General features: G+C 48.7%; 1 protein-coding gene across 2 annotated transcripts in view; it reads left to right on the top strand.

The window, feature by feature from the left end:
• GRK2 (G protein-coupled receptor kinase 2) overlaps window positions 1–26,477 on the top strand; it is a 38,592-nt gene extending 12,115 nt beyond the window's left edge. Inside the window, exons 3-21 of one of the 2 annotated variants that reach the window (XM_035125550.3) lie at window positions 2,072–2,145; window positions 3,351–3,452; window positions 5,696–5,770; window positions 6,354–6,415; window positions 6,975–7,026; window positions 7,690–7,781; window positions 9,296–9,395; window positions 10,329–10,407; window positions 10,577–10,707; window positions 11,729–11,823; window positions 12,629–12,736; window positions 13,037–13,103; window positions 15,348–15,448; window positions 17,533–17,599; window positions 18,066–18,161; window positions 19,909–20,071; window positions 20,350–20,486; window positions 20,758–20,871; window positions 24,336–26,477. In XM_035125550.3, coding sequence (XP_034981441.1) covers window positions 2,072–2,145; window positions 3,351–3,452; window positions 5,696–5,770; window positions 6,354–6,415; window positions 6,975–7,026; window positions 7,690–7,781; window positions 9,296–9,395; window positions 10,329–10,407; window positions 10,577–10,707; window positions 11,729–11,823; window positions 12,629–12,736; window positions 13,037–13,103; window positions 15,348–15,448; window positions 17,533–17,599; window positions 18,066–18,161; window positions 19,909–20,071; window positions 20,350–20,486; window positions 20,758–20,871; window positions 24,336–24,506 — 1,886 coding nt within the window. In that variant the 3' untranslated portion in view covers window positions 24,507–26,477. Of the gene's footprint in view, window positions 1–2,071; window positions 2,146–3,350; window positions 3,453–5,695; window positions 5,771–6,353; window positions 6,416–6,974; window positions 7,027–7,689; window positions 7,782–9,295; window positions 9,396–10,328; window positions 10,408–10,576; window positions 10,708–11,728; window positions 11,824–12,628; window positions 12,737–13,036; window positions 13,104–15,347; window positions 15,449–17,532; window positions 17,600–18,065; window positions 18,162–19,908; window positions 20,072–20,349; window positions 20,487–20,736; window positions 20,872–24,335 lie in introns of both variants that reach the window. The other variant, XM_035125543.3, reaches the window with a different exon arrangement.
• Window positions 26,478–26,943: the final 466 nt, after the last annotated feature.

Raw genomic sequence — 26,943 nt, 5'->3', positions numbered from 1 at the left:
TCCAGATGTTTTGGACTACAATTCCCATCTTCCCCGACCACTGGTCCTGTTAACTAGGGATCATGGGAGTTGTAGGCCAAAACATCTGGAAGGCCGCAGTTTGGGGATGCCTGTTCTAGAGGCACACTGATGAGGAATAGATGCATGCAGGTCGTGTTACATATGGATAAATTAGGAGGAGAGCACAGGTTAGGAAGGGCTGTGTGTCTACTGGCTTGGGACAGCCTGGGTGATGCTGGGCTGTTGTCCATACTGAGCCCCGGAGGCATCTGCTTGCAAGGCTGTTTCTCCTTTTCAGTTACTACACCCCGCCCCAACAGGAAACACTCTTGCTTCCTCCCACACCCACAGCCACTTGTGGTTTCCTCATAATATCTCCCGCTTTCATCCCCTCTCTGCTCCCACCCCTCCTGGCTCTCCCTCCGCTCCTGGCTCCCCTGCCGCCTTCCCCACAGCCTCTTGCCTCTGCCTCTTACCTGGGGATGGGGCACAAGTAGGTTGGGAAAGCAGGTTTAGCACCAAGGAGCCGTTTAGCCACAAGCTGACGTGGATCTTGATCCGTGTGCCCCTCCACTGCATGAGGGCGGGGGGAGCAGAGTTGAGGCGGAAACTGGTGCACAGTATGCTTGAGAAATCTTCTCCAGGTGTGGGGATTGCCCCCCTCCAACTGCCCCTTTTCAGTTAGCTGAGGCAACCTGCGTCTCTGCAGGTGCTGTTGCTCTCCCAGCTCCCATCAGCCCCAGCCAGGGTGGCTTATGGTCAGGGATCATGGAGCTTGTAGCCAAGAACACCCAGAGACAGACAGGTTGTCCACCCCCTGCTATATCTGGTACGAATGAGACTCATGTCTGCTTTGAATATATATTGAAGGTTACTGAAGGGGCCGCTTCACCCTGTACAAAATTTGCAAGGAATTTGCACACAGGCACGGTTCCGTGTAGCTTCAGTTATGCATGCAGAGGGAAGCTCTTCTCGGTTGCTTATTATCAGTGACATGTAGGTCTCCTTCATGTTCCTATGTGGAAGTGCCTTCGGTTTGGGGACTTCTCTAACATTCAACTCAGACATGAGTTATGACTAGCTTTCCCAGGGGGACCACGTGACTTAAGGCAAGCATGCGCAAAACAGTTATTTTTCTTTTCTTTCTTTTTTTAAAAAGTGACCCTGCTCCCGTGCATTTAACAGCAACCTGACTTGCAGAAATTAAGAATGTGAACCCTTCTGAACTTTGTGGGGCTTACTTCTGAGTAGGCATGCATGGGATTGCACTGGGAATGGTGGGAGAAGCTTCTCCTGTGTAAACCTACTGGGCATATTGCAACTCCCAGGGATGTTGAATGTAGCTTATGAAACTGAAATGGTAAATGCTTTCTTTCTTTCTTTCTTTCTTTCTTTCTTTCTTTCTTTCTTTCTTTCTTTCTTTCTTTCTTTCTTTCTGCAAGATGAAAATATTGAGATGTGCCTTCTTAGAAACATCAAAATCCCAGCTTGTTTTCTAGACGTTTTCTGTAAAAATAAATTGGATGTCTATACCTGCTAGTTTTGTATAAAGAGAGACTCTTTGTCTCTGACAGTGGTGTAATGGGCAGAAATCAACAGGTGAAGATTTGTTTGGTATGAAGATGCATGATGTTAAAAGCTTCAAACTTGTTGATTTCTTTCTCTTATGTTTGCTGTTAAAATCACAAAGCCCTCGTCCATAAAAAACAGGATTTGGTATTAATCCACCATGATAGAAGAATGAAACCTCTATATTTGGAGTCAGTGTACTAAGCTTGGGGAATGTTTTTGGACTACAACTCCCATCATTCCCGATCGTTGGCCATTGGTGGCTTGGTCTGATGGAAATTATATCCCACAATATACAGAGGGCCAGAGCTTCCCTATCCTAGCAATATACCTGTGTACATATACAATGGATTTCTTTTCCCACCATTGCTGATTAGTCAGGGGGATGGAATGCAGGGCCCTGGCTTTCTAAGGTTCTAATTCAGGTGGGACCAACTGCTTTGAAAAAGGGAAGCAGGGGCACACCTGGTCGTTGCAGCTGACAGTTGTGTGTTTTTCTTAGGTTTCCTGCTGTTCCGAGATTTCTGCCTAAATCAGGTGGAGGAAGCCAAACCACTGGTGGAATTCTATGAAGAGGTGAGGCCCTGATTGTGCATTGAGGATGGTGGGAGAAAATGCTCTATTTCCTTCCATGCCGTCAAACCACAATTTCCTTCCTTGGCCTGGCACACAGACTCCCCTCTGACATTGGGTCAAAAACTTGTCTTGAGCTGAGGAGTTGACTTTTCGAAGACCTGTTCAGAGGCCTCTTCAGGCCTTTTGACCCTCCTCTCAAAAAGCATATCTGAATTCTTGTTCACGGCAGCATGACTGGAAGCGGGGGGTGGGGGGGTGGAGGACCTGGGGGGGGGTGACAGAAGGCAAGGCTACTGCATCTCCCGATTCAGGTTGGAAAACAAATATATGGAATCCCCGTGTTGCCTCTTCAGGGCAGAGTGTGGTAGTTTCATTTTGCCAGGGGTGGGATGGGGTGTGGTGGGTATCTGCGGGACTTAAAAGCTTAAAAATGGGCAAAATATTAGAGAAGACAAGAGCCAGAAAGTTTTGCCGTGCTTTATGCTTTCTTATAATACTATCCCTTTTATGTGTATAGTTTATGTGGTTTGCCTTCTCATAATTTAAAATAAAACTAGATTTAAAGGAGAACAATAATAATGAGGAGGAAAAGAAAAATGCTTGCCGTGAGATTTCAGCGCACTGCTCTCCATGTATCTCAGAGGTCGTCCACAGGGTGACCTCCAGATTTAGTTGGGCTCCATCTCCAATGCGCCTCAGCCAGCATGGCCAATGGGCAGAGATTATGGGAGTTGTAGTCCAGCAACTTCTGGGGGGTGGACTACAGGTTTCCCAGCCCAGGTGTTAGCTCAGCTTTTGTCTCGTTGACCTTGCATATGCATTCTACGGCACATTTTGTCAGCTACCACCCAGCCCCTGTGGAAAATAATTACCATAATGTGGCAACAAGAGATTGCAAAAGCTCTCTCCAAGCACAGCCATTATTTGAGTTCTTTGGGTGCAAAACATGGTCCACGTCGACTATGTGTCTGTCTATGCCAGGCACCCCCAAACTTTGGCCCTCCAGATGTTTTGGACTACAATTCCCATCATCCCTGACCACTGGTCCTCTTAACAAGGGATCATGGGAGTTGTAGGCCAAAACATCTGGAGGGCCGCAGTTTGGGGATGCCTGGTCTTTGCCTTCTGAAGGGCCTTACAGAGTCTGTAGTCGGTGGGTAGGTTGCTGAGCCTTGTTACCTCTCCCCTTGCCCCATTCTTCATAGATAAAAAAGTATGAGAAGATGGACTCCGAAGAGGATCGAGCTATTAAGAGCCGTCAGATCTTTGACACATACATCATGAAGGAACTCTTGTCCTGTTCTCACGTGAGTGGCCCGAATGCTTGCTGTCACATGAGAGAGTCTGAAAAAAACCCTTGGCAAGAAGCATAATGTTTGCTTTGCAATCCCATTCATCAAGATCCTTTAAAAGATAATACTCCTCAGAATGGGAGGAGCCAGACACCCAGCATTGTCCATTGTTTCGCAGGCTGTGTACTTTCCCTGGCTCAATAAATGTCACACACAACTCCCTTAGAACTACCCATCCCAGCTCTTAATCTCCTTTTCACGACCTCACTTTCCTCTACCATGCATGGGAAATGGCTCTTTCCTGTTCTGGGATGACCTTCCCATTAATGAATTGTAGGCAGCCACTTAAGGCACGACCTTGTGAAATGCACCAGCGCCTTTGCTTCTCCCATTATAGTGGGAGCAAACAAACCATGGATTCTTCCACCATTAACCGTGGTTTCCCGTTTTATTGGAACCAGGAGACCAGAGTTAACAGCTTCAGAACAAGCTAGAATATCAAGCCAATTTCAAAACATGGTTTTATACGGGGGGGGGGGGAGGAGATCACACTTCAGCCCAAGGGCCACATTCCCTTGTGGGTAACCTTCCAAGGGCCATATGCCAGTTGGTGGGCAGGGCCAGAGGTAAAATGGGGGCAGGCTAGATGGCCCTTGGGGGTCTCTTCCAACTCAATAATTCTATTATTGTAGGTAGCTGGGGAACAATGGGTTTAGTGGGAGGTGGGGGCAGTGCACGTGAGCCTTGCAGCATAGCAGGAGGGAGGCCTCCATGAAGTCCCTGGGGGACATGATGAGAGATGAAACCAAGAAGCCACAGAGTCACACTTATTTGGTGTAAAGTGCTGGGCCAATTATGACAGTTTTTGAGGTAACCTGGACGACACTTTTCAAATTGTGCGAAGAGCAGGCAAACATTTGCCATTGCCGCATGTTAAACTGCGAAGAGTGATTCAAAATGAGAACGAAAATGCCCTTCATTAAGTGATACTCGGAAACCAAGAAAGTTAACAAAATATGTAAATGGAACAATTTTCTTCTGAATGGCCGACAGTCATAATTGTACAGTGTCAGTGGTTCCCACAGACGGCTTCAAAATTGCTGAGAGTCCTGGTGTATCACTTTTTTTGCCAATTGTAGCAACTGCCATGCCTTGTGCTAGATGCAGTATGATTTTTTTAATTGCATTTTTTTTGGCTGCTTTTATTTCTTGCTTTCTATTTTGCTCTAGAATTCCATTAACATGATCAGATAAAGACGTGAAAGAATGGCAACAGATTATTAATGCATTTATCTGACACAACAAAAAATCCACAGCTGAGTGCAGTGGCAGCGTACAGACAGGGGTTCTGCCTGTCCTGTTTCAATTGCCTCCTCCCCCTCTCACGTCAGGATTTTCCTGCTCACCTTCATTCCCACGTTTTGACTGTCTCCTTCTCGTTTTTTGCTGCTTCCTCTTCCTCTTACTCTTGTCTTTCATGCTGCTAATCCTCTCTACTCCTTTCAAGTGCCTTCTCCTCCCATCACTTATGCTCCTTCCCACTCACCTTTGGGTTGGACCACCAGTTCCTAAGAAGGATGGAGCAGCTGCTGAGCCCACCATTCTTCACAGATGCACGGTGCACTACCTGTTCAAAGCTTGCTGACCATGGTGGTCTACTGGCAACAGTTTGGGAACCTTTGCTCTATGCATTTAGTTTGAATTGCTTGTTGTTGTTGTTGTTGAAACTGGGGGAAAAACATTTTTTTTAAAAAAACCTAATAGGTGAAAAGTGTTTGCCAAGCCCAAGAACAACAGGCTTGTTGCATCGGACAAAGGAGATAATTTATTCTGCTTTTCTGACGTTCCCATAACTGTTTTATTTCAGCATTGTATTTCTGCCTTCATGTGACGTAAACAAGCAAGTAACATGGAAATGAGAGCCAGACTTGTGCTATATTCCACTATATTTCTGGAAGCAGCTAGTTAGGGAAACCCTGGGAAAATGGAATAGACTGCTGTGTGAAGGCAGCCAGGGCCTTATTCTAACATGTCCAGGATTTGGCAGCCCTATTCCTGACCCAGCTTTAAGCCTTTCCCAAGTTCTGTGCCCCGGTCCTGTTGATCTCCTTGTCACTGGGCTTCTTCGGTGGTCTCATCATTAGAGCTGGAAGTCAACCCAAGCTTTGTGCCCCAGGCAGGCACTATATCTTGATGGAATGTCTCTTTGGACAGCGATGCATCCAGACTCATTTCCTTTTTCTTGTGTCCTCTCACAGCCCTTCTCCAAGACTGCCACAGAATATGTGCAGAGCCGCCTCAGCAAGAAGCAAGTGCCGCCTGACCTGTTCCAGGTAAATCCCTCCCCATCGGCTAGACCAGGGGTAGTCAACCTTTTTATACCTACCGCCCCCTAATGCATCTTTCTTGATGGTAAAATTTCCTTACCGCCCTCCAGTGCTCAATGAAAGAAGGATTCAGCTTGTTCCATAGAACCCCCTACCGCCCACCTCAAATCCTGAAAAGCCACTAGTGGGCGGTAGGGACCAGGTTGACAACCCCTGGACTAGACCCTGGGGTTCATCCAGTCTCGAATCTCATTTGCCCCAAGACTAGATGCACTTGCATAAGTAGTCAGGGGTTGATATAGCATGAGCTCTGGCCCATTGCAACCCATTTCTTCCTAGCCTGTACAAGTGTCCCCACAGTGGGGGGGGGGCGGACATCTTTTCCTATAACATTGCCAAACCCAAAGAAATGCAGGCTCCATTTGGGCTAATCTTTCCTTGCAGCACTTGCTGTTGAGGATCTCATGGGGATTTCCACATCACAGGGGTCCCACAGGGGCCATGCAGATGAGCATGGGGACCAGTGGGTGGAATGCTTTAATGGATAGGTTTTCGGGAATTCACTCCTCTCTGCCCACTCTTCTGCCAGCCATACATTGAGGAGATCTGCGAGTGTCTGCGTGGGACTATCTTCCAGAGGTTCATTGAGAGGTGAGTGCTGAGGACTATAGGCCGTCCACACGCAGAACCTGCAGCACCATGTTGCAGCGTGGTGTGTTCCTGTTTAAGGCGCCAGCCACACCTTTCCCAACATTCCCCTTCCCCCTTGTGCATGGGGAAGCTTGAAAGAAGACGGGGCAGTGCCTTTGAAGTTCGCAGATTTTCTTGGAAGTAAGCCCCTTTGAGCACCACGGAACTTCCTTCTGAACAAAAATGCCTAGAATCAAACTATGCAGGAGCGAGTTCTGTAGGTGGAAAGAAGGCTCACTTCTGAGTTATCTTGATGGTTGTCTTGATGGCAGGACGGAAGTTATATGTATGTGAATCTTCCCTGTATTTTCCCTTTCCCCTCCCTACACCCACTGCTTCCTTCCCATAATACTGGGGTATAGGAGTCTCTGTTAAGGGGGCAGGAGGTGTTACTGGACTTGGAAGAGTTCTGGCACGGGGATTTGAAGAGGGATCCTTTGAAAGTGGTGATGCCCAGGGTTTGTGTTCCAGTACCTGTGTGTTCTTTCTCTCATTTCTTCTCCCATCTGTTCTGTTTTAGTGACAAGTTCACACGCTTCTCCCAGTGGAAGAATGTGGAGCTCAACATCCATGTGAGTGCCTGAGGAGGGAGGGCATTCCTGAGAGTTGCAACGATAAAAAAAGGAGCTGTCAAAAGACACTAAGCATGGCCCTGCCTGCAGCCACATAGTTGCAGAATGGCAAAGTGTATAGGATTTGCAGAGGTGCTGGTCATGTGGGAGGTTGGTACTGTGGGGGGACGGACTAATCCCTGCCTCAGGAAGTTCACCGATTTAGTAGCTTCAGGGAAAACCAGGATTACGATCATCTTCACTGGGTAAATGAGATGGGAGAATTTAAGGGCTTCTTGTCCGTCATGAGAGCTTGAGAAGCAAGCCCAGTTCTGGCTCCCCAATAATCCGAGAGCAGCCACTCCTAACATGGGATCCTCTGTACAATTCCCATCAGCCTCAGCCGACACAGCCCCATCTGGAGAACCTCAGGCTTGGGAAAGCTTTCCTACATGTGACACAAAATAACCTTGGATCATAATTTGAAAGCAGGATATGAAGAAAGGTCACTGTGTGTGAGAGGAGTCCTTGTGGAAGGCCATTCCGTTCTATGAAGGGTAGACCCAGACCCCTGAAAAGGTAAAGGTGGTGCCAGCAACATGTTAACGTTCTTGGTCTTGCTCTCCTTTCCTTCCCCCCGCCCCCGGTCATGTTTGTTCATGCTCTCTGCCTTGTGGGACCCAGCTGACCATGAATGACTTCAGCGTCCACCGGATCATCGGGCGTGGCGGCTTTGGCGAGGTCTACGGCTGCCGGAAAGCAGACACGGGCAAAATGTAACGTTGCAAGATTGGTTTGTCAAATTGTTATTCCAACAATTATCTGGGAGCCCAAGGTTGGGTAAGGAGACAGAGGGGGTTGCCATATGGCCTTTGGCCATTGTCTTTTAGCCTAGCTTTGCTCCACATCATTGCTATGAAGCTATATGAAGTATTTGCACATGGAAATGAAGAATGATATTATCCATCATTTTCTCTTGGTTTGTAATGGTCTTGTTGGTATTGGAGAACCAGGATGGTACCCTCTGATATCTCAGCTCCCAGCCAGCCCTGCTGCTCCCTATAACCAGCATAATTAGGCTTTTACTCACTGTCTGAGCCCCCAATGCAAACATAGCTTCCCAAAGGCCTTTCCCCAACTTGACTTTATTTTCTGGGGTACCAGACTGGTGCCTGCACTAAACTCAGATTCTTCCAGTGCATGTATGAGAGGTTAGGAAAAACAGTTTCTGCCTTCGTTGAGTCAGTGTCTCAGATTTTTTTTATTTATTGAAGCTTTGAGGTAGCTAACAGCAAAATGAAGCAAAGCCATTGAGTGTCATTTTAAAACAATATAATGAAAACAGCAGCAGCATTCATAAAGCAAAACTAGCAACCGGTCAAACAAGAGAGGAAGCAGATATCATTAAAAAGTGGGTAGATAAAATAAGGGTGGGTTTAATCCAGGTGTTTATTGTTTAGGGGGTGGCAGGGTCAGAGAATCATAGGGCTAGATCCAGAGTAAGTCAATTGCATTGAAGCCCCATTGACATAAATGTGAAAAAATTAGTCATGACTTCTGGCTCATCCAGACTTCGCTTGTCCCGCCGCTTTCACCCAGGAAAACCTGATCTTTAGCGCTGAATTGGAGCAAATGCCAAACAGGTTTTCTGTGGATTAATGTTTGCTCCGATTCAGCACTAAAGAACCAAGTTTTCCTGGGCAAATGGAAAACTGCTCAGACCTGTGCTTTTTAGACAGGGAAATGTGGACAAGCCCTGGGTGAAGTCCCACTGATTCCAATGGGAACTGGTCTCGGCTGTCTGGTTCTGGATCCAGCCCATCAAATGTTAGTGTTGAAAAGAGGCCATCTCATCAAGGTCTCCAGCTCAACCCAAGAACCTTGCAATGCAATGGCATACTTGGTAGTTCAGCCTTTGCTTCAATACCCCAAGTGCAGGAGAGCCCACCCACCCCTGTCCCCCACAAAGGAAGGCTGTTCTCATATAGGGGGAGCTCAGTGAACATTAGCAGACGCCCCAGGGACATCTGCGGTAAATCTCCTCCGTGGGAAACCAAAGAAGTGGGGGGGGGAGTTTAGTCATAGCAGGTGACTCAGGACGCAGATGGGGGTCGTGGTGGGTTTAATTAAGGAAGTGCCAAGTGGAATGAGCTTGGTAGGTTTCCACAAAGGAGGCACGCAGACTGTTCTGCGTGGAGGGATATTGGGAGGGGGCGATTCTCTGGGAAGCAGCAAGACCCTGGCGAGAGCAACACCACAGGGTTGCAACCTCTTCTTTCTCCCTTGGCAGGTATGCCATGAAATGCTTGGATAAGAAGCGCATTAAGATGAAGCAGGGGGAGACATTGGCCCTGAACGAGCGCATCATGCTCTCGCTTGTCAGCACCGGGGTGAGTCTGGCTACATTGAGCAGTTGGGGGTTGGGAGGCAGAGAATAGGCAAGACCTGAAGTCTGCCCAGTCCAACAGGGGGGGAAGAGATCTGTCGAGTGGGTGGAGGTGAATGCTTGGGCTCCTGTATTGTGCTTGCAATCAAAGCTATGATAATGCCGGTATAGACATGGCAGGTATTTTGAAGCACACACTGGTAATTAAAGGCGGCGGGGGGGGGGGGATGACGGCGATGAAGTGTGCTGGAGGTGGCATTGAGCATGTGGCTGGGAGTGTGATGCCTGCAGTAAACTAGCAGCAGGGCTGGGATGTGTGTAGGCAGCGCAGCGAATTATTATGCGCACAGAAGGGGAGGGGAGGCAGTTCAATGTGCGCAACGGCAGGAGGAGGGCAGGAGGGGAAAAGAGAGGGGCAGGGTGGGGGCTCCGTGCACAAGGAGCACGGGATAAGACAGGGGAGCCCAGTGTAGGGGTTTGTGACATGTTTGCATGGGTGGGGGAGGCGGGGCAAAGGAGCCGGCAAGCGACGTGACGGCTGTGTAGGAGTCGGTGCAAAACCCACGGCAGAAAATGGGGGTGGGAGCGAGGGGTTAATGGAAGAGCTGGCAGAGGGAAGGAGGCAGTGGCGACGGGTGAGGCAAGAGGCTGAGGGCCCTGTTGAGCAATCCGTTCCCCCATGGTTATCAGATGCAAGTGTGCTCCTGTGTGTAGGGGAAGTGTGGTAGGAAGCATGCATGTGCGAGGCATGATTCTGAGAGCGCAGAAGGGAAACGTGGAGCTTTCAGGAAGGCCTGTGGATTCCGGGCGTGAGCAGAACGTAGAGAAAGGGAACTCGTTCACGCACATGTGCATGCAGACTTGGTGATTCATTTATGTATTTTCCCCCCCTCTCTTTTTCTCCCTGCTGTGACTTGGTTCCTTGTGTCTCTGCCAGGATTGCCCCTTCATCGTGTGCATGTCGTACGCCTTCCAAACACCTGACAAGCTCAGCTTCATCCTGGACCTCATGAATGGTGAGAGCCAGAACCCAGCCTGTAGAGAGCCTCTGCCTCTCCCCCTCCCCTCCTCTCCCCTGCTTCTCAAAGGGACCCACACACAGAGGCATCCCTGCCTCACCACTTCTCCCCTCTGCCGATACTCAGGTTGTGTGCCTCACATGGCTCTCTGCTCCGTTTCCTGCAGGGGGTGACCTACATTACCACCTCTCCCAGCATGGGGTCTTCTCCGAGGCAGAGATGCGCTTCTACGCAGCAGAGATCATCCTGGGGCTGGAACACATGCACAACCGCTTCGTGGTGTATCGCGACCTCAAGGTGAGCACAACCCCACCCCACCCCACTCCACCCCGGGATGCTGCATCCTTCAACATCCTTTAGATGTTTGTATGTCGCCTGCCAGGGCTATGCAGCCATTTCGAGGCAATGGATCTCGTAAAACAATTAATTAATTAATTGCAGCATTTATTTCTTGCCTTCCCTCCAAGGAGCTCTAGGGGGCTTACATGCTTCCTTCCCCCCACCCTGCTCCCTATCATGGCTGTGTGGGTTGGGATTTGAACTCCCCACCCCCACCCTAATCCCACCCTCTGACAACTATGCCAAGCTACACCAGGTTAACAGAATAAAATTCAAAGAAGTCTAAAAACCTGGTTTTAAAATGGAGAGAGAAAAACCTCACCATAGGCTTCTCTTTCCACAAAGAGAGGCAATTTCTGCCTTCAGCGTGGGGTCCCTCAGTGTTGCACCCGCACCCAGAGAAAAGAGAGTTCTATAGTAGTGCACTCTGACTTCATGGCAACTGCCTCTTACACAGAGCCGTGCTTCCTCCTCCTCCACCTTAGAAGCCAGTACTGTGTTGTGTGCCATGAGTCGTTCAGGGTGGCAGCATTCCTCACTGGGGAATATCGGGATCTCAAATTCTAACATCTATTTCAGAAAATGTGAGGTTTGAAGGTGTTTTTTTTAATTATTTTACTGAGGGAGATTGTTGCCTTGATGGAAGTGTACTCCCACTCAAAATGCCTTGGGATTTGGTACTTTGGGTTATCAAAGCTACTTTTGACAACCCACTCGTCACCGGTTGCAGGTTGATCCAAAGCAGGGAGGGAATCTTGTGAGGTTTCTTGTCTTTTCCGTATCATGACCTCACTATGCCTCTCTTCAAAATTAAGCATACCCACTGCAGGAATTGCTCTCTCTGTTTCATCAGTGCTGCTGCAGAGTCCCAGGCCAAAGGATGGAGGAGGAGGGTTTATTCTCTCCTACTTTCCCCAGCAAATCCTCTCTTCCCCCTAGCTGCCATTCATTGCTGCTCTTGTCCCCCCCCCCCCTGCAGCCAGCCAACATCTTGCTAGATGAGTTTGGCCATGTGCGTATCTCAGATCTGGGGCTCGCCTGTGATTTCTCCAAGAAGAAGCCTCATGCCAGCGTGTGAGTATCAGACTGGAATCTAATCCTCGGCCAGCAGCTCTGTTCTCTGTATCTGGACCTAAAACTGCTCCTGTCCCAGGAGTTGTGGGTCTTGATAAATGTCAGAACACCTTTCCCCCTTCTCCCCCAGCTGCAGGGTGAGCTACTAGAAGTTCCTCCACTGTTGCTTCCTCCAGCTTTCTATAGGTGTTAATTCCTGTATTATCTGGGGATCACAATATCACTTGTTCAACATCCACTCCTTGGGACATTTGCCCTAAAAGGCCTCTGTCCAGTAATGGAGACCCAAAATATGGACCACAAAACTGGAACCTACAGATTACAGACCTCAGATTCCGGTAGTGGATTCCTCTGCAAAGGGGCTTTCTGATTCTGGGGTGTGTGGGATAGAATGAGCTAGTTCAGTCCCAATGCCCAGCTTGCATAGGAGCAAATGTCTTTATGTTCTTGGGAGATGCCAGTGTTGCAAGGAAAATGGCCCCTCTCTAACGTTTTCTGCTTCGAACCACTCATATTTTGTGGGGAGACAATTCCTACAGGCCACAGCTGTGGTTTAAAGGGGCACTGTAAGGAGGAATTAGTACCTACCTCCATTTGCAAGCACATGCGTACCCAGATTCATAAGCGAATGCTCCTCCCACGTGAATGTGTGACCTAGATCTATTTGTCACTGGCCTGTGTGTTTATTTTTTTGAAAAGGATTCCTTACCCATTGACCTGTGCCTGCTGAGGCTTCCCCGCCCGCCCGTCCCCCGCAGGCGCTGTGCTGTCTTTTGTAACTCTCTGTTTCCCTCCACCCCTGCAGTGGCACACATGGGTACATGGCGCCAGAGGTGCTGCAGAAGGGCGTTGCCTATGACAGCAGTGCCGACTGGTTCTCTCTAGGCTGCATGCTCTTCAAACTACTGAGGGGGTAAGTGGGGGAGAGCCCAAGGTGGAGATGAGTTTGCAGGGGTGAGGGTTGGGAAGGAGGCTTAGCTGGCAGAGGGAGCCGTGGTTGAATCTAGAGGGTGCTGGGTTGGATTGATTGCGATGGGAATGGCAAGTATTGGGGGGGAAACCGCCCTGAGATCTACAGGTATTGGGCGCAATACAAATTTAAAATAATAATAATAATAATAATAATAATAATAATAATACTACAAAAGAAATGTTAGGGGGTACCTGTGAGGCCTGAGTCTCCTTCTGATGCTCTCCTGGCTCTTCCTCTCAGGCACAGCCCCTTTCGGCAGCACAAGACTAAAGACAAGCATGAGATCGACCGCATGACGCTCACTATGGTAAGGAAATGTCGTCAAGCTCAGTCAGGGATCAGCCTGGATCCCAAAGCTTCCAGGTGCTGAATCGTTCCCCTCTTGTCCCTCGGGTCTCCGAAATCTCAGATCTTCCCTTCGCCAGTCATTGGGGTTATACCCGTGGCTTTGCAGAGCCTGGCTGACCTATACTACATGTCAACACATGTAGCACATCTTCTCAAACAGATTCGGCATTTTGACATGAGGTTTTTCCTGTGCTGAACCCCCATTATTCTCCCTCAAAGTCAAATATCCCTACACTTTGGACCGGGTCCATTTCTGTGAGTTCCAGCGCCCTCTGTTTGGTTAGCTGGGTGGCTAACCAGTGTGCGCGTTTCTGTGAAGGAAGGAGGGAAATGGGTATGCAGAATTAAATTTCCCACTATTACTATAAGTTATGCTACTGCCTGAAGAACATGAATAGATCGGGGACCTTCTATTTTTAGCACTGCACAGACAAATCACAAAGAAATTCCCTTCCCTAGAGAACGTGCAGAGACTGTAAGCAGATGCAGTTTGGTTGAACTCAACAATTACTGTTTGGCAAGGCAAGCAACACAACTCTTGCCAAGGTGTCAGGCTGCTAAGCAGTGTCAGGCAAAGGTGCCATTAGAAATTTCTGGGCTGTGCATAAAAATGCTTTGTGCCAGCCCCGGGTGCGGCTGTCGTGAAAAGGCCCTTCCTCCATGCCTTTGGTGTACAGCTGTGGTGTGGTTGCAACTATTTGCTGTTGAGGTTAATTCAGGGCATGACTTATACAAAGTGTGTGGCAGGGGTGGGGTGCCCTCTTCTTTTAGCAAAACTTTATGGGTGGTTCTGAAGACTGCTGCTGCAGCAGCTGCTGCTTCTAGAAAGTCCTAGATTTCAATTCTTCTTCCAGCAGAGCTCATGTTTATCACCCTAGATTTTGGTAAGGGTGTAGGATCCCTCCCACAGCCCTTTTTGCACACAGTAGAACCGGGTAATGCCGACAGCGAGGGGAAGAGGGAGACAGTACAGATCATCATGACAGACTCGGGTTGTGATGCATCAGCTGCCTAACTGTTTGACAGGCTTTTTGAGGCATCATGGTGAGATGGGAGGGAGCCGAATGGGATTTAAGGTGCATGAGAGGCAGCTTTGGATGTTTGCAATAGCCAAGCCACTTTTATCGTGCAAGGCAAGTTGTGGAGAAATTGTGCTTGTGGGCTAACTTAAAATAGGTGGGCAATTAAGAGAGCTATTTTCAGATCCGTGTTTGCAGTGGCGGAGGAAGGGCGTGCCGGGGTGTGTGTGGTCCACCCCGGGTGTCATCACAGGGTGTGTGTATCAAAATGAGTTTATTAAAAAATTGGGCTCACGAAACTTTTTAGGAGTGATGGGGTGGCTTAGGCACCTGAAGGTTCCACGCTGCCTAAAACAGCAGCGTGGGATTTGCCTCTACCTACTGCCTTTCCCTCAGCTGCCCTACAGCTGAGGGGGAGGCGGCGGAGAGATTCCAAGTGTTGGAGAGGCTCGCCCCGCCCCGGTGTTTGTGTGTGTGTGTGTGTGTGTGTGTGAGAGAGAGAGAGAGAGAGAGAGAGAGAGAGAGAGAGAGAAGTTGGCATTTGATATTAAAGCACCTTTTCTTCTGATGATGGCAACTGAGGATTCCTTTAGCCCACTGCCTCTCCTACACCTCCTGCCAGGAGTCTGATTCCATTGCCACTGGATGAAAGTTGTATTTCCTGAGGATTCTCTGTGGGCTCCAGGAATAGGAGGGCCTGTCCCTTCTGTCATAATGAATTAAATAAACCAACCCAGTCGCACAGCTTTGAGCTATGGGGACAGATTAGTGGGAATAATGCCCCTGGATGCCAAAGGACATTCTTCCTGTACAATAGGGATGAGGAAACTGTGGCACCTCCTCCCAATGTTGCTGGACTGCAATTCCCACTATCCCTGAATATTGGCACGCTGGCTGAGGCTGATGGCAGTTGGAGTCCAATAATATCCAGAGGGCCACAGGTTCTTAAACCCTGGTAGGATCTTTCTTGCTCCAGATCCTTCCCATCCCCGTTTCCATGATTGACACCCAGTGCCCTTTTGAAATGGGGAGGGGGGTGTTACTGGGTTGTTTTTGTTTTTACTATGTATATTGAGTTTTTATATTGTGATTTTATGTTGTAACTGCCCTGAGACCTGCTGGTGTAGGGCGGTGTGCAAATGTAAGAATTAATGAGAACAATTCTGCCCTTCTCATTCCCACAGGCTGTGGAGCTCCCAGACTCCTTCTCACCTGAGCTGCGCTCTCTGCTGGAGGGGCTGCTGCAGAGAGATGTGAACCGTCGGCTGGGTTGTATGGGCCGCGGGTGAGTCTCTGGGGGGAACAGCTGAAGCGCCCGGATGGGCGGTAGGGCAGGGATGTTGGTGGGGAGTGAGATTCCTGTGTCCCTCCAGTTGTTGCTGGACTGGTTGGTCAGCAGTCAGGGGAAACTGTAGCCCAGGCGTATCTGGGAGGCCATTGGTTGGTTGAGGGGATTAAGTTGCTCAACCTTATGCAAAGAATGCTTTCAGAATTATCAGTGGAGTTTTGTTGTTTGGATCTCAGCTAAGAATACTTCAGCCCTTCTCGTTTGGAAAAAAACAACAACCTGGGGAAATGGACAAGCGTGCTGTTTCCAGGTGCACTACAAGGGCAGGTTTAAAATACATGTGTATCGCACTATGGGACCAAGAAGTGCCTTCCATTTTTAAAAAGTATTTATGGGACAGGCTTAACATCCTGCTGTAAGCTTAGCTTTCCCAGGCTCCCTGCTTGCCCTGTTCCTCAGGTTCAGATTCAAGCCACAATCTGATAACTCAAATTTAGATGACCTTGAAGCAGAGGATGTACTGCGGGAACTAAGGAATGCTCCAGCAACGTTATTCCTTCGTCGGCAAGGCTCTGGACTTTCCATGTAGTTCCCTGTTCAGCGCAAGACCTAAGATAGGATCTGGAATTCAAAGAATCACAGCTTTTGCTTGCTTAAAAATCCAGTTTATGGCTTTTAATGGTTGCAGAGAAGCAATCTTGGAAGCCACATCCAGGGACAGAATTGGCTGCTATGTGCAAAATGTGCACCTCATGTTACCCTGTATCCCAGCAGTCTGTCTCTCCCCCCTGCTGTCTTTTATTCTCTATTATTTCTGGTTTTGTTAGCCTAGTTTTGATTTTTCTCAAAACATAACATTTTCTATCACAGCACTTTTCAGGTCTTTTCAGAGCTATGAATCGTTATTACTCACTTGCATATACAATATCTGTTCTAGGGAGAATGGTGGAGTCCCTGCCTAGGTTCCTGCTGATTCACCCTTTCATAAAATAATAATGGAGCAAATTAAACAATCCTGCCCCAGAATTGGCTATTCTCAACTCTTGCAACAAATATATATAACCCAGAAACTGACGTGTCTCACGTGTCAGCTTTGTTTACATCCTGCATCTGATGAAGTCGGCTCTTTCCTATAAACGTTTGTGCTCCGATGAGTCACTTAGCCTCTAAGGTGTGATGTGCAGACTTCGAGTTAACAGCATTCTGTGGCTAGGCAATCCAAATCCTGTGTCAACAAGAGCTGTGTTCTTTGACTTGTATATAAGAGGTTGGCACATTTTCTCTTATCAATCACAGTTTCTTCTGAGCTTTTGCTATTTTTGCACAATTTGCTCTAGTTTTCTTTTTCTATGGAGAGGGGCAATAAGCCACACAGAGGAGTGAAGCTGCCCGCCTCTGAACCTCTGATCGTCTTTCTCTAGGTTCTGAGTTTTTAGTACGCATAGCTCACATACTTTCAAATATATATTAAAAAACATAAGGACTACAGACTTGCCTGCCTTAAAAATGAGACCTGAACTTTTCAGAAAGCTGGATTCTGGGTACTGATCTGCCCTTCTTCTGAGCACCTGCAGAATTGCAGCATTTCCACAGCCCTACCTTTAAGTTGCTCAGTGTCTCTCTTGTCCTTTGTTTGCTGTAACAAAAGAACAGCTCAGAGTTGTTGGGGCTTTTTGGTGGGGGGGGCAAAGAAGGCACACCAGGCTGAGTTAATCTAGGAGGTAAAAGTCAAGAGGTGTAGATGTGGTTAGGCCAAGCTAAACCCTGATGTCCTTTTAAACAAAATAAGTTTTCCTTCAAAGGAAATTGCTCAGCTGTTAGACGAACACAAAGGCAGCATTCCAGTTCTGTGTGGGTGTTCATGGCGAAGCTGTTGTTCCCAAGCTTTTCTCTAGCCCCTAACTCGGGTAGCTGACAAGAGCACCCAGCCTGCCTCCCCATTGACCAAACTGGCTGGGGCTGAAGGGTGTAATAGTTCATACCGTCTGGTGGGCACTGCATTGCCTACCCCTGCCCTAACTATTCAGTGGTCAAAGGGAGGAGGGAGCTCTATGTAATCTATGCAACCGTCTTTCCAACAGGGCGCTTGAGGTGAAGGAGAGTCCCTTCTTCCAGGGTCTAGACTGGCAGATGGTTTTCCTCCAAAAGGTGAGCAGGGTAGTTGGGAAGACAGTGGAGTTGCTGGGGATAAAGACTCTGCTCGGTCATCATGAATCATAGAGTTGGAAGGGACCCTAGGGGTAATGTAGTCCAACACCCTGCAATACAGGAATCTCCACTAAAGCATCCATGACAGATGGCCACCCAACGTCTGCTTAAAAACTTCCCGTGAAGGAGAGTCAACAACCTCCCATGAGAGTCTGTTCTACTGTTGAACAGCTCTTACTGCCATAAAGCTCTTCCTGAAGTTTAGTCGGAGTCTCCTTTCTTGTAACTGAATCCGCTGGTTCAGGACCTAGTCTCGAGAGCAGAAGAAAACAAGCCTGTTCCCTCTTCAGTGTGACAGCCCTTTAGGTAGTTGAAGATGGCCATCAGGGGAGGAAGGAATTTTAAGGGATAAGTGACTCTCCTCTGCGCCTTGGTTGACCCTCTCCCCCCAATCATGTCTTCACAGTATCCGCCCCCCTTGATCCCACCCCGTGGGGAGGTGAATGCAGCTGACGCTTTTGACATTGGCTCCTTTGATGAAGAGGACACCAAAGGCATCAAGGTACGTGGGGGGGGCAGCCCTTAACCTACTCTCTGCTAGGGCAGCTGCAGCTTCCTCCTCTGCTCTTTTGTTTGAACATACCTCTACTATAATAATTAATAATAAAATAAATAAATGCATCTCCCATTTTTCTTCCAAACGAGGCACTCAGAGCAGGTTTAATTACCAATACATGGTGAGGGCTTCAGCAGCAAAGTGAAAGCAGCAGCGCTAATGGGTGGAACTGCACTGTAGGCTGCAATACTATGTTCTGCCACTAGTGAATAGGGGTAATGCAGACAAATGAATGTTACTGGACTGATTTGACAAATGAATGTTACTGGGCTGATATGTCGGCTTCAGTCCATCTAGTTTAGCACCTTGTCTCCAACACTAAGGGCAGCCACAGACCACTGGGAAGTTCACAAGCAGAGCATGATGGAGATAGACACCCCTTCTCTCCCTCTCTTTCTCTCTCTCCCTCCCCCTCTCTTGCCTCCAGTAGTTGGAGCTATACTGCCTCTGAACAGAGAGGTTTCATTTATCCTGGCGAACAGCCATGCATGTGTTTAAACCTTTGAAGAGCTACTTGGATAGTGGCCAGCATGTCATCTTTGGTAATGAAGTCCACAAAAGTAAATAGCACATAAAACGGGGATGTTCAGCCTTAGTCAAACTATTCCTTATATGTGGAAGAAGTTTGCCATACGATTGCTGCATCCCCTAGAACCTAAATCTACTGTTCTGAACAGCAACCTTTGGGCCTGTTTTGAGACGTGTCTAACAATCCAGCGGTTCTCCAAATGCCTTAGGACGGTACTAGGGCAAGCAGAATTTTGTGTAGAGGGGTTTACCGGACTGAGAAAAGTTACTTGACTTTAAGCCAAAGCGAGTTGCAAAGTAAAGAACAGAAATCGCACACACACACACACACACACACACACACAGCGATAAAGAACTTTAAAATGTGCATCCATAGATAAATATACGAAGCATGTACCCCACTAAAAGGAAGACAAAAAAAAGAGGCAACAGACATAACTAAATAACCTCCAAATTAAGGCTCGAGCAGCTGGGTAAATAAAACTGGCACATAAAGGCAAACAATGATGGTGCCAAGATTGCTTTCTTTGGGAGAGCATTCCACAGCCAGGGAGCCACCATTGAAAAGGCCCGTTCTTGTGTCACCACCCTCTCTGCCCTTCTTGGAGGGAGCACACACAGAATGCCTTCTGAACGCAGGACCTGGGTTTGTTCTGGAGGGGAGAACTCCTTTAGGTGTTGGGATCCTGAGCTGCATAATGGTTTCCCCACCACCACCTCTGCAGGCAGGATAGGAGAGGTATTGTGTCTGAGTTGCTTGAAAGAGAACTGGAGAGAGCTGAGATCAGCTGGGAAGTGATTAGGGAAAACCTGGTGGGTTTCGGTTTTAGTGCCTAGAAGAGGCGGTGTAAATCTGGGAAGGTGGAGAAGTGCAGCAGGCAGAGCTGGGGAGAATATCCATGTCAAATACTTAAGATAGAAAGAAAGAAGTGGGACTCACCCCAAACCTCCACAGTACTGTAGAAGCATGCTGCTGGATCAGACCAAAGGCCTATAGTTCTGCATGCTGCTTCCCAGTCGGATAGGCCTCTTAGAAGTCCACAAGGGGGGCACGATTGCAGTATCCCTCTCTTGCTGTGGTTTCCCTGACAGCTGATATTCAGAGCAGGGGGACTGTGCCTGTTACCCTGGAAACAAGGGCAACGTGGCTCATTTCTCATTCCAGCTGTTGGACAGTGACCAGGAGCTCTATCGCAACTTTCCACTCACCATCTCGGAGCGTTGGCAGCAGGAGGTGACAGAGACCGTCTTTGACACAGTCAATGCTGAGACTGACAAGCTGGAGGCTCGCAAAAGAGCCAAGAACAAGCAGTTGGGCCACGAGGAAGGTGAGACCCAGGGCTGGTAGGACAAGTGGCAATGGGTTCCCTCATTCAGGCTAGCTCTGCTCCATGCCCCAGTCCTCCTCAGCCGCCATTGCCGCCCAGCTCTGCCTGCCAGAATCCCGTTTGCAGGGCACCCACTTTTGGAAACTCTTTGCTGCAACACCCACTATGGAGAGAAGGCATGGCTGGTTTCTCCTTGTTTTGTTTCTTGCGGGGTTTTTTTGCTTTGTTTTGTTTTTGCCTGACCTTGATGCTCTTCTCTTCGCCATTCCCGTACACAGATTATGCCCATGGCAAGGACTGCATCATGCATGGCTACATGTCAAAACTGGGGAACCCTTTCCTCACGCAGTGGCAGAGGCGGTACTTCTACCTCTTCCCAAATCGGTTGGAGTGGCGTGGAGAAGGAGAATCCCCGGTAAGAGGAGATCTTTCCTCTGAGGAAGGAGGGGAGAGGGGAAATGGCAGGTTTGGGGTGAGAGAGGGTGGAGTCTTGCTATATACAAATGCGAGAGCCTAGGTTTGTCTCCTATGGGTTTGTGGTGGGGCGGGTAGGATTAGGCATTGATTGTAGTGCCTGGAGGATGGGATTATGTGGAGGTGGGCAAGGGAATGTAGAATGCATGTTTAACCTGGGGTTATATAAGTGGCTCTTTCTTTGACCAAAGATGTTTTGGATCCTACAACAGCAGTCGCTGCTCACCATGGAAGAGATCCAGACTGTTGAGGAGACACAGATAAAGGATCGAAAGTGCATCCTCCTAAAGATCCGGGGTGGCAAGCAGTTTGTCCTGCAGTGTGACGTGAGTTTTTCCCTCACATTGCCTCTCCTAGAAGAAAGTCCAAAAAGTAGTGAGGTTGCCCAAACCTGGTGATGGGCAGCCCCCAATTTCCCTTGGCATGGTTTGATGACTGGACAGGACTTAGGATAATATACCACATCTTGACTGCTTGAAGTGTTTCAAGTGCATTATCTCAGTGATTCTTACAAGGCCTTTGTAAGACAGGTGACCATTGTTGTCCCCAGAGTGCAAATGGGGGGGGCGCTGAGGCTGAGAGAGAACTTTGCTTGCATAACCGCACCCGGTGAATACATGGCGGAGGCAAGATTACAACCTGAGGCTTTCTGACTTCACGGCGCTGTGGTCTAAACCACTGAGCCTAGGGCTTGCCAATCGGAAGGTCAGCGGTTTGAATCCCCGTGACGGGGTGAGCTCCCGTTGCTCGGTCCCGGCTCCTGCCCACCTAGCAGTTCGAAAGCACGTAAAAGTGCAAGTAGATAAATAGGTACAGCTCCGGTGGGAAGGTAAACGGCGTTTCCGTGCGCTGCTCTGGTTTCGCCAGAAGTGGCTTAGTCATGCTGGCCACATGACCCGGAAAAACTGTCTGCGGACAAACGTCGGCTCCCTCGGCCAGTAAAGCGAAATGAGCACCGCAACCCCAGAGTCATTCACGACTGGACTTAACTGTCAGGGGTACTCTACCTTTACCTTTTTATGCTACACTAGTTCATGGTCTCATTTCTGTACCTGGGATTAATAAAACTCCTGCTGAGGTCACATTCTACATGTTTGGCTGGGCTTGCCTAAACAAAACTGTGTTAAGCAGGCACTGAAAAGAATGCAGCCTGGTGTCAATAAGCAGGGAGTTCCAAAGGGTTGAGTACTGCCATATTGAAAGAGAAATTTCTTACAAAGGGCTTTATGTGGCACCTGTAATGGTGCCAGTTCCACAGATTGAAGCAAAGTAGACTACAGTGGTACCTCGGGTTACAAACACCTCAGGTTACAAACACTTCAGCTTACAGACTCCGCTAACCCGGACGTAGTACCTCGGGTTAAGAACTTTACCTCAGGATGAGAACAGAAATCGTGCGGTGACGGCAGTGGGAGGCCCCATTAGCTAAAGTGGTACCTCAGGTTAAGAACGGTTTCAGGTTAAGAATGGACCTCCGGAACAAATTAATCTTGTAACCAGCTGTGTTCCCAATCAAGCACATGGGACAGTCCACATAGAATACATTGCAGCAGTAATTCAGCCTTGAAGTCAACAGTGCCTGTGATTAAGCTCTCCTGGTCCAGGAACGATCATTGCTGTCATACCATGTGCAGCTGGTAAAAGGTGCTTCTAGTTCCTTAGGGTACCAGAAGCACTCAAAAATTGTGTGCCTGCCCCCTCAAGAAGAAAGCAACTCCATCCAAGGTGGGCAAATGACAAATTTCTCTGACGCAGGAAACACCCACAGTGCCTCCATCCTGCCAGGATAGATCGATAGTGGAGGGGACTTACATTCCTGAATTTTGCAGCTTGTTTTAGACACCTGGAGGTATTAGGCCAACACCTTTCTGAAGTTGTATTCTTGATTTGGTAGGTTGTTCTGGTCAGATGAGATCAGGGGAAGGGCGGATGGTCCTTTCTTGCAGTTGAATCAAATCAAACCTCAGGTGTAAGATGAATGAGAGGTACAAGTATCTTGTAGCTCTTGTGTTTGTTTCTCATTCAAACCTGAACCAGATCTTTTCAAGTCTACCCTCACAAGGGGGTGAGCAAGTGTGGGGACAGCTTAGGAGAGCCAAAAGAGGAGATAAGAGTGAGATGACAGAGCAGAAACAGGAAGTGTAAAACAGTTGTGCTTCCTGTTCTCCCTATTTAACTTGATGGCCTGTGTTCCCTTCCTGTTCTGTGATTTCTTGAATTCTGTGGTCACGAGGTCCCCTACAGGCTACTGGAGGAGGGGGAGCCCCTTCTCAATCTAGGGGGGGGGAGTCCTGTTCAGTTAAGAAAGTAGTTCACATTTTAGTAGACTATAAATAGGGTGGTGTGTGCTTTGCATTAAAGGGGGAAGAAATTTCTCTACAACCAGAATAATGATATGTATTCATCAGACGTATACCGTACAGAATATAGCTGAAGCTGCATAATTCTCTTAGAACTTGTTCAAGCCTAGAGGAGTTGGAGTAGTGTGTGTTATTGTATTGGGAGGCAAGACGTTTATCCCTTTGCTGGAAAACCCATCTGCAGTGCAATCCTAAACTTGCCTACTCTGAAGTAGGCCCCACTAATTCAGTGGGGTTTTCTTTTCCCCATGCAAGTTTGTGTAGCAGGGGTAGCTAAAATCCATCCTCAAGAGTGGATGCACATACATACCTAGACCTGAAATAAATTTGATGATTGAATTTGTGCTATTTAGTTCATTTTTACAAGCCTGCATTTTTGCTGAGGTGCCCCTCTACTGTCGCTGTGGTGGTGCTACTGCAGACAGTCTAGCTAGCATCCCAAAAATTGGGTGCCTTTGCCTTGACCTTTCAAAGGCACCTCTTCTCCCTCTCATGCTGCACTGTTGATAGATCTATTCTATAGTACTCAGGAATCTATATGTTTTTAACAAAGGCCATATTTTGAATTAAGGGAAGGTTAATCATTGGCTGCGTCCATTGTCTGACTCCCATTTGACCCCATATACAGGCAAGCACCTCTTTAACCCCTCTCTGCTCCAGTACGAGCAGTGCTGGAGCTTTGGCAGTCTGCCCTATATTGTGCCCCTGAGCTCTGGCTTCCATGCACAAGCCAAGCGACAGACAAATGTGACTGAGCAGTTGTGATGCATAAGAGGAAATCAACACAGGTAATATGTGTGGAGATTAAACAGCCTTTTGCCTGGGTGTTGGTCCATGCATGAGAAAAGCATCTTAGGTGAACAACAAGAGGCTCCTTATGATCAGGAGCTTTGCTGAGAAACATTTTACCTCTGGCTTCCTATTCCTTTTCTACAGAGAGAAAGTATTGGTGCTAATGGGCTGGCACAGAGAGGTGCCATTAGGAAATAATGCCTGAAAGCATTAACCATTTGTACACAGCTTCCAGAAATTTAGTCTGGTTGGCTGTTGTTTTCTGACAATGTTTAGAACATTTAAAAACAATCACATGTTTGCACAGCTAATGATGTCAAGGTTGCTATGAACAGTATCTTTCAGCCATCATAGGCCTGGTTTTTAAGTTGCTCCCAAAGCTTAATAATGAGGGAGATGGACGCATCTCACCAGGGAGGGTATTTTATAAACCCGGAGCCACCGCTCAGAAGGCCCTGTCCTGGGTAAGTGCCAACTGGGCACCAACCAGTTATGGCAGCACCACTCCCAAGCCTATTGTAAGGTCCAATGTGATTGATACCCTCCCTGCCCCCAGCAAAATAATGGCTGCTGCCTTACTATGTCTCCTTTGTATTCTAGGAGGCCTCCATGCTAATCCTTTGCCTTTCCTCCTCCAGAGCGATCCGGAGTTGGTGCAGTGGAAGAAGGAGCTGTGCGATGCCTACCAGGCAGCCCAGCAGCTGCTGCAGAGGGTGCCCAAAATGAAACACAAGCCGCGCTCTCCGGTGGTGGAGCTCAGCAAGGTCGCTCTGCTCCAGCGCAGCAGCAGCAGCACCAATGGCCTCTGACCCTCCTTGACTTCCTCTCCCATCCTTAATTTATTTGGCTGGGTTTGTCCACCATCCCCACCCTCTCTCCTGTCTCCTTTCACTGATCATTGTGGTGTCCACCCCAGCCCCCTGGGGTATTATAGTGAGGGGGTGGGGCATCCAGAAGGTGTGGGACCGACTTCCCTCTCCCCATCCCCCAGCACAGGGAGACCAATACCTATTTGAGGGGAAGGAGCCTGGTTGGCAAGGTGGATGAGCGTCGACCCCGACCCCCCCCTGCCCCCCACGAAGGAAAGCTGGGATTAAAGCCCTGCCTCTAAATAGGACCAATAGGAGGAGATGCCCTGAGATGTGCCACACATCTTGTGTCCTTCCTGCTTCTTCCCCTGTGGGTGCCAGACATGCGCTAGCACACTCACAAGAGAGCCTGCTGGCTTAGGCCTTGCTCCCCATGGAGTGGCAGGGCATGTCCTCTCAGGTGAGTCCCTTCACACCAGCTGACGTGAAGAGACGCACCGGCACGACAATCCGTGTTCCCAGCCCCTTTTCTTTCCAGCGCCAGGCTCTGGCATACGTTCCACAGCAGGCTCCCTGCAGAAAGGGCGCCCTGGTTCTGGCATGGATGGGTGGGATAGCTCGAAAGAGTGCATTTCCCGCCGCCCGTCACTCACAGAATATCAGCTAGGCAGCCACTGTGCCATAAGCAATCCCCCTCACCATTGGCTGGGTTTGCACTCTAGAGTATGATAAGGAATTGCCTTGAAACTCTTACACTGTAACGAAAATGTCTAACAAAAAAATGAAGGCTTTCTCCTGTTCTGTTCTGTTCTCTTCCCTTCGTCGATGAGTTCACGTCCTGAATCCTTCCCTACCACCCTCTTCTGGTCCCACCAATTGCCATTCCAAATCCCAAATTCCTGACCTGGGGCAGCGGCTGCTGCTGCTGCTCTTGCTGCCGCCTCAGAGTTTTGGCCTGCCCTCTGCCTCTTTGCCACCCTGCTCTCCCAGGCATTCTCTTATCAACTGTGCCAAATTTCAAGTTTATTGTTGTGCCCTTCCCAGTTGGCCCCACGGAGAGTCTGCAAAAAGTCGTACTCCCTGGGGCTGAATCTGGACAAGCTCCCTGCGTTTGGCTTGCCCAGTCTCTGTACTATTGCCTCTGAATCTTCTCCTTGGAGTGGGATGAGAACTGCCTCGTGCTCTGCTGTCTCTACTGCCAAACACCCATCTTGCTTTGCTACGGAAAGAGGGGAGGGGCAGCAGGTTTCATGCCAAAAGAGATTTCTGAGCTGCCCAGCCCCTCTGCTCTCAGGGCCTCTCTGGGCTGAGCCTGGAGTGGGGGGTGCGGTCACTGGAAGCTCGGCCTGGATGAGGCTCTGTGCCAAGTCCCAAGTGTCTGAAGGATTCTGTAAATATCTTTGTGCCAAGGGCTGGGTGTGGAAAAACTAGGCCCATTCTGCCCCTCCCTTCCAGTATCCCTCTGTATTAACAGCTCCCCCCACCCACCACCTCCCCTTCCCCTAGCAGTGTTACGGTTTCTCCCACAGGATGGGGAGAAATCTCAGGTTGAATTGACCCTGTGCCCCTCCTCCTCCTCTTCCCTCCATCTGCGGTTTAACAGAGGGGTGTTAAGGGTAGATGGCTTTCGGTTGGGGATCAGGTCTCTCATCCCCATGGTGTCATGCCCCAAGCGCATGCGATTGCCTCTGCTGCATGCCCCCCCCTCCTCCGCCTCATGTGATGAGTTTTTGCCTGTTCTGCTACATGGCTCCCACATTCCTCCCAAGGCGATTGGCCCTGGGAGGGGGAGGCGTAGAGCGGGAGCCCCCCCCTTCCCCTGCAGTGTTTGTAAATATTGATCTCTGGTTTGTCTCTCTGGGTTATTATTATGGATTTTTTTGCCGATTTTTGAATGTGATTTTAATGAGTGGGATAAAAAAGACTGTTTTTATAATAAAAAAAATCCAAAACCCACAAAGCTTAGAAAAATGCAGGCTCTTCTGTGGCTTTCGGCACCAGAATGCGTAAAACGTGTCGCTGACATATATTGAGTTGGGCTGTTGGCTCAGGGATGGTATCCAATCCAGGTGTTTTAAGAATACAGCCTCCATTCGCCCCAGTCAACAAGCCCAATTGTCACAGGTAGTGGGAGCTGTAGCCCACTACAGAATCCAGCCCCAAGACCATTTAGACTGGAGACTGAAGCAGGGACCATAGGCATGCAGGTTGTGTGTTTTCCATGGTGATATGGGTGCTCCTTTTCCTTTCTCTGGAGCAAGGATGAGAAATTTTTGACCCTCCAGGTGTTGCTAAACTACACCTCCCATCAGCCCCAGTCAGCATGGCCATTAGTAAAGGCTGACGGGAACTGTAGTTCAGTAACATGTGGAGGAGCAAAGGTTCCTCACCCCTGCTCTAAATTGAAGCATCCATTTAGGAATCTATGATAGGAAGT

Source organism: Zootoca vivipara, chromosome 1 (genome assembly GCF_965207765.1).
Source record: "Zootoca vivipara chromosome 1, rZooViv2.hap1.1, whole genome shotgun sequence".
NCBI lineage: Eukaryota > Metazoa > Chordata > Lepidosauria > Squamata > Lacertidae > Zootoca > Zootoca vivipara.
Note: the sequence above shows the minus strand (reverse complement) of the source record. Positions and strands in the feature narration are given on the sequence as shown.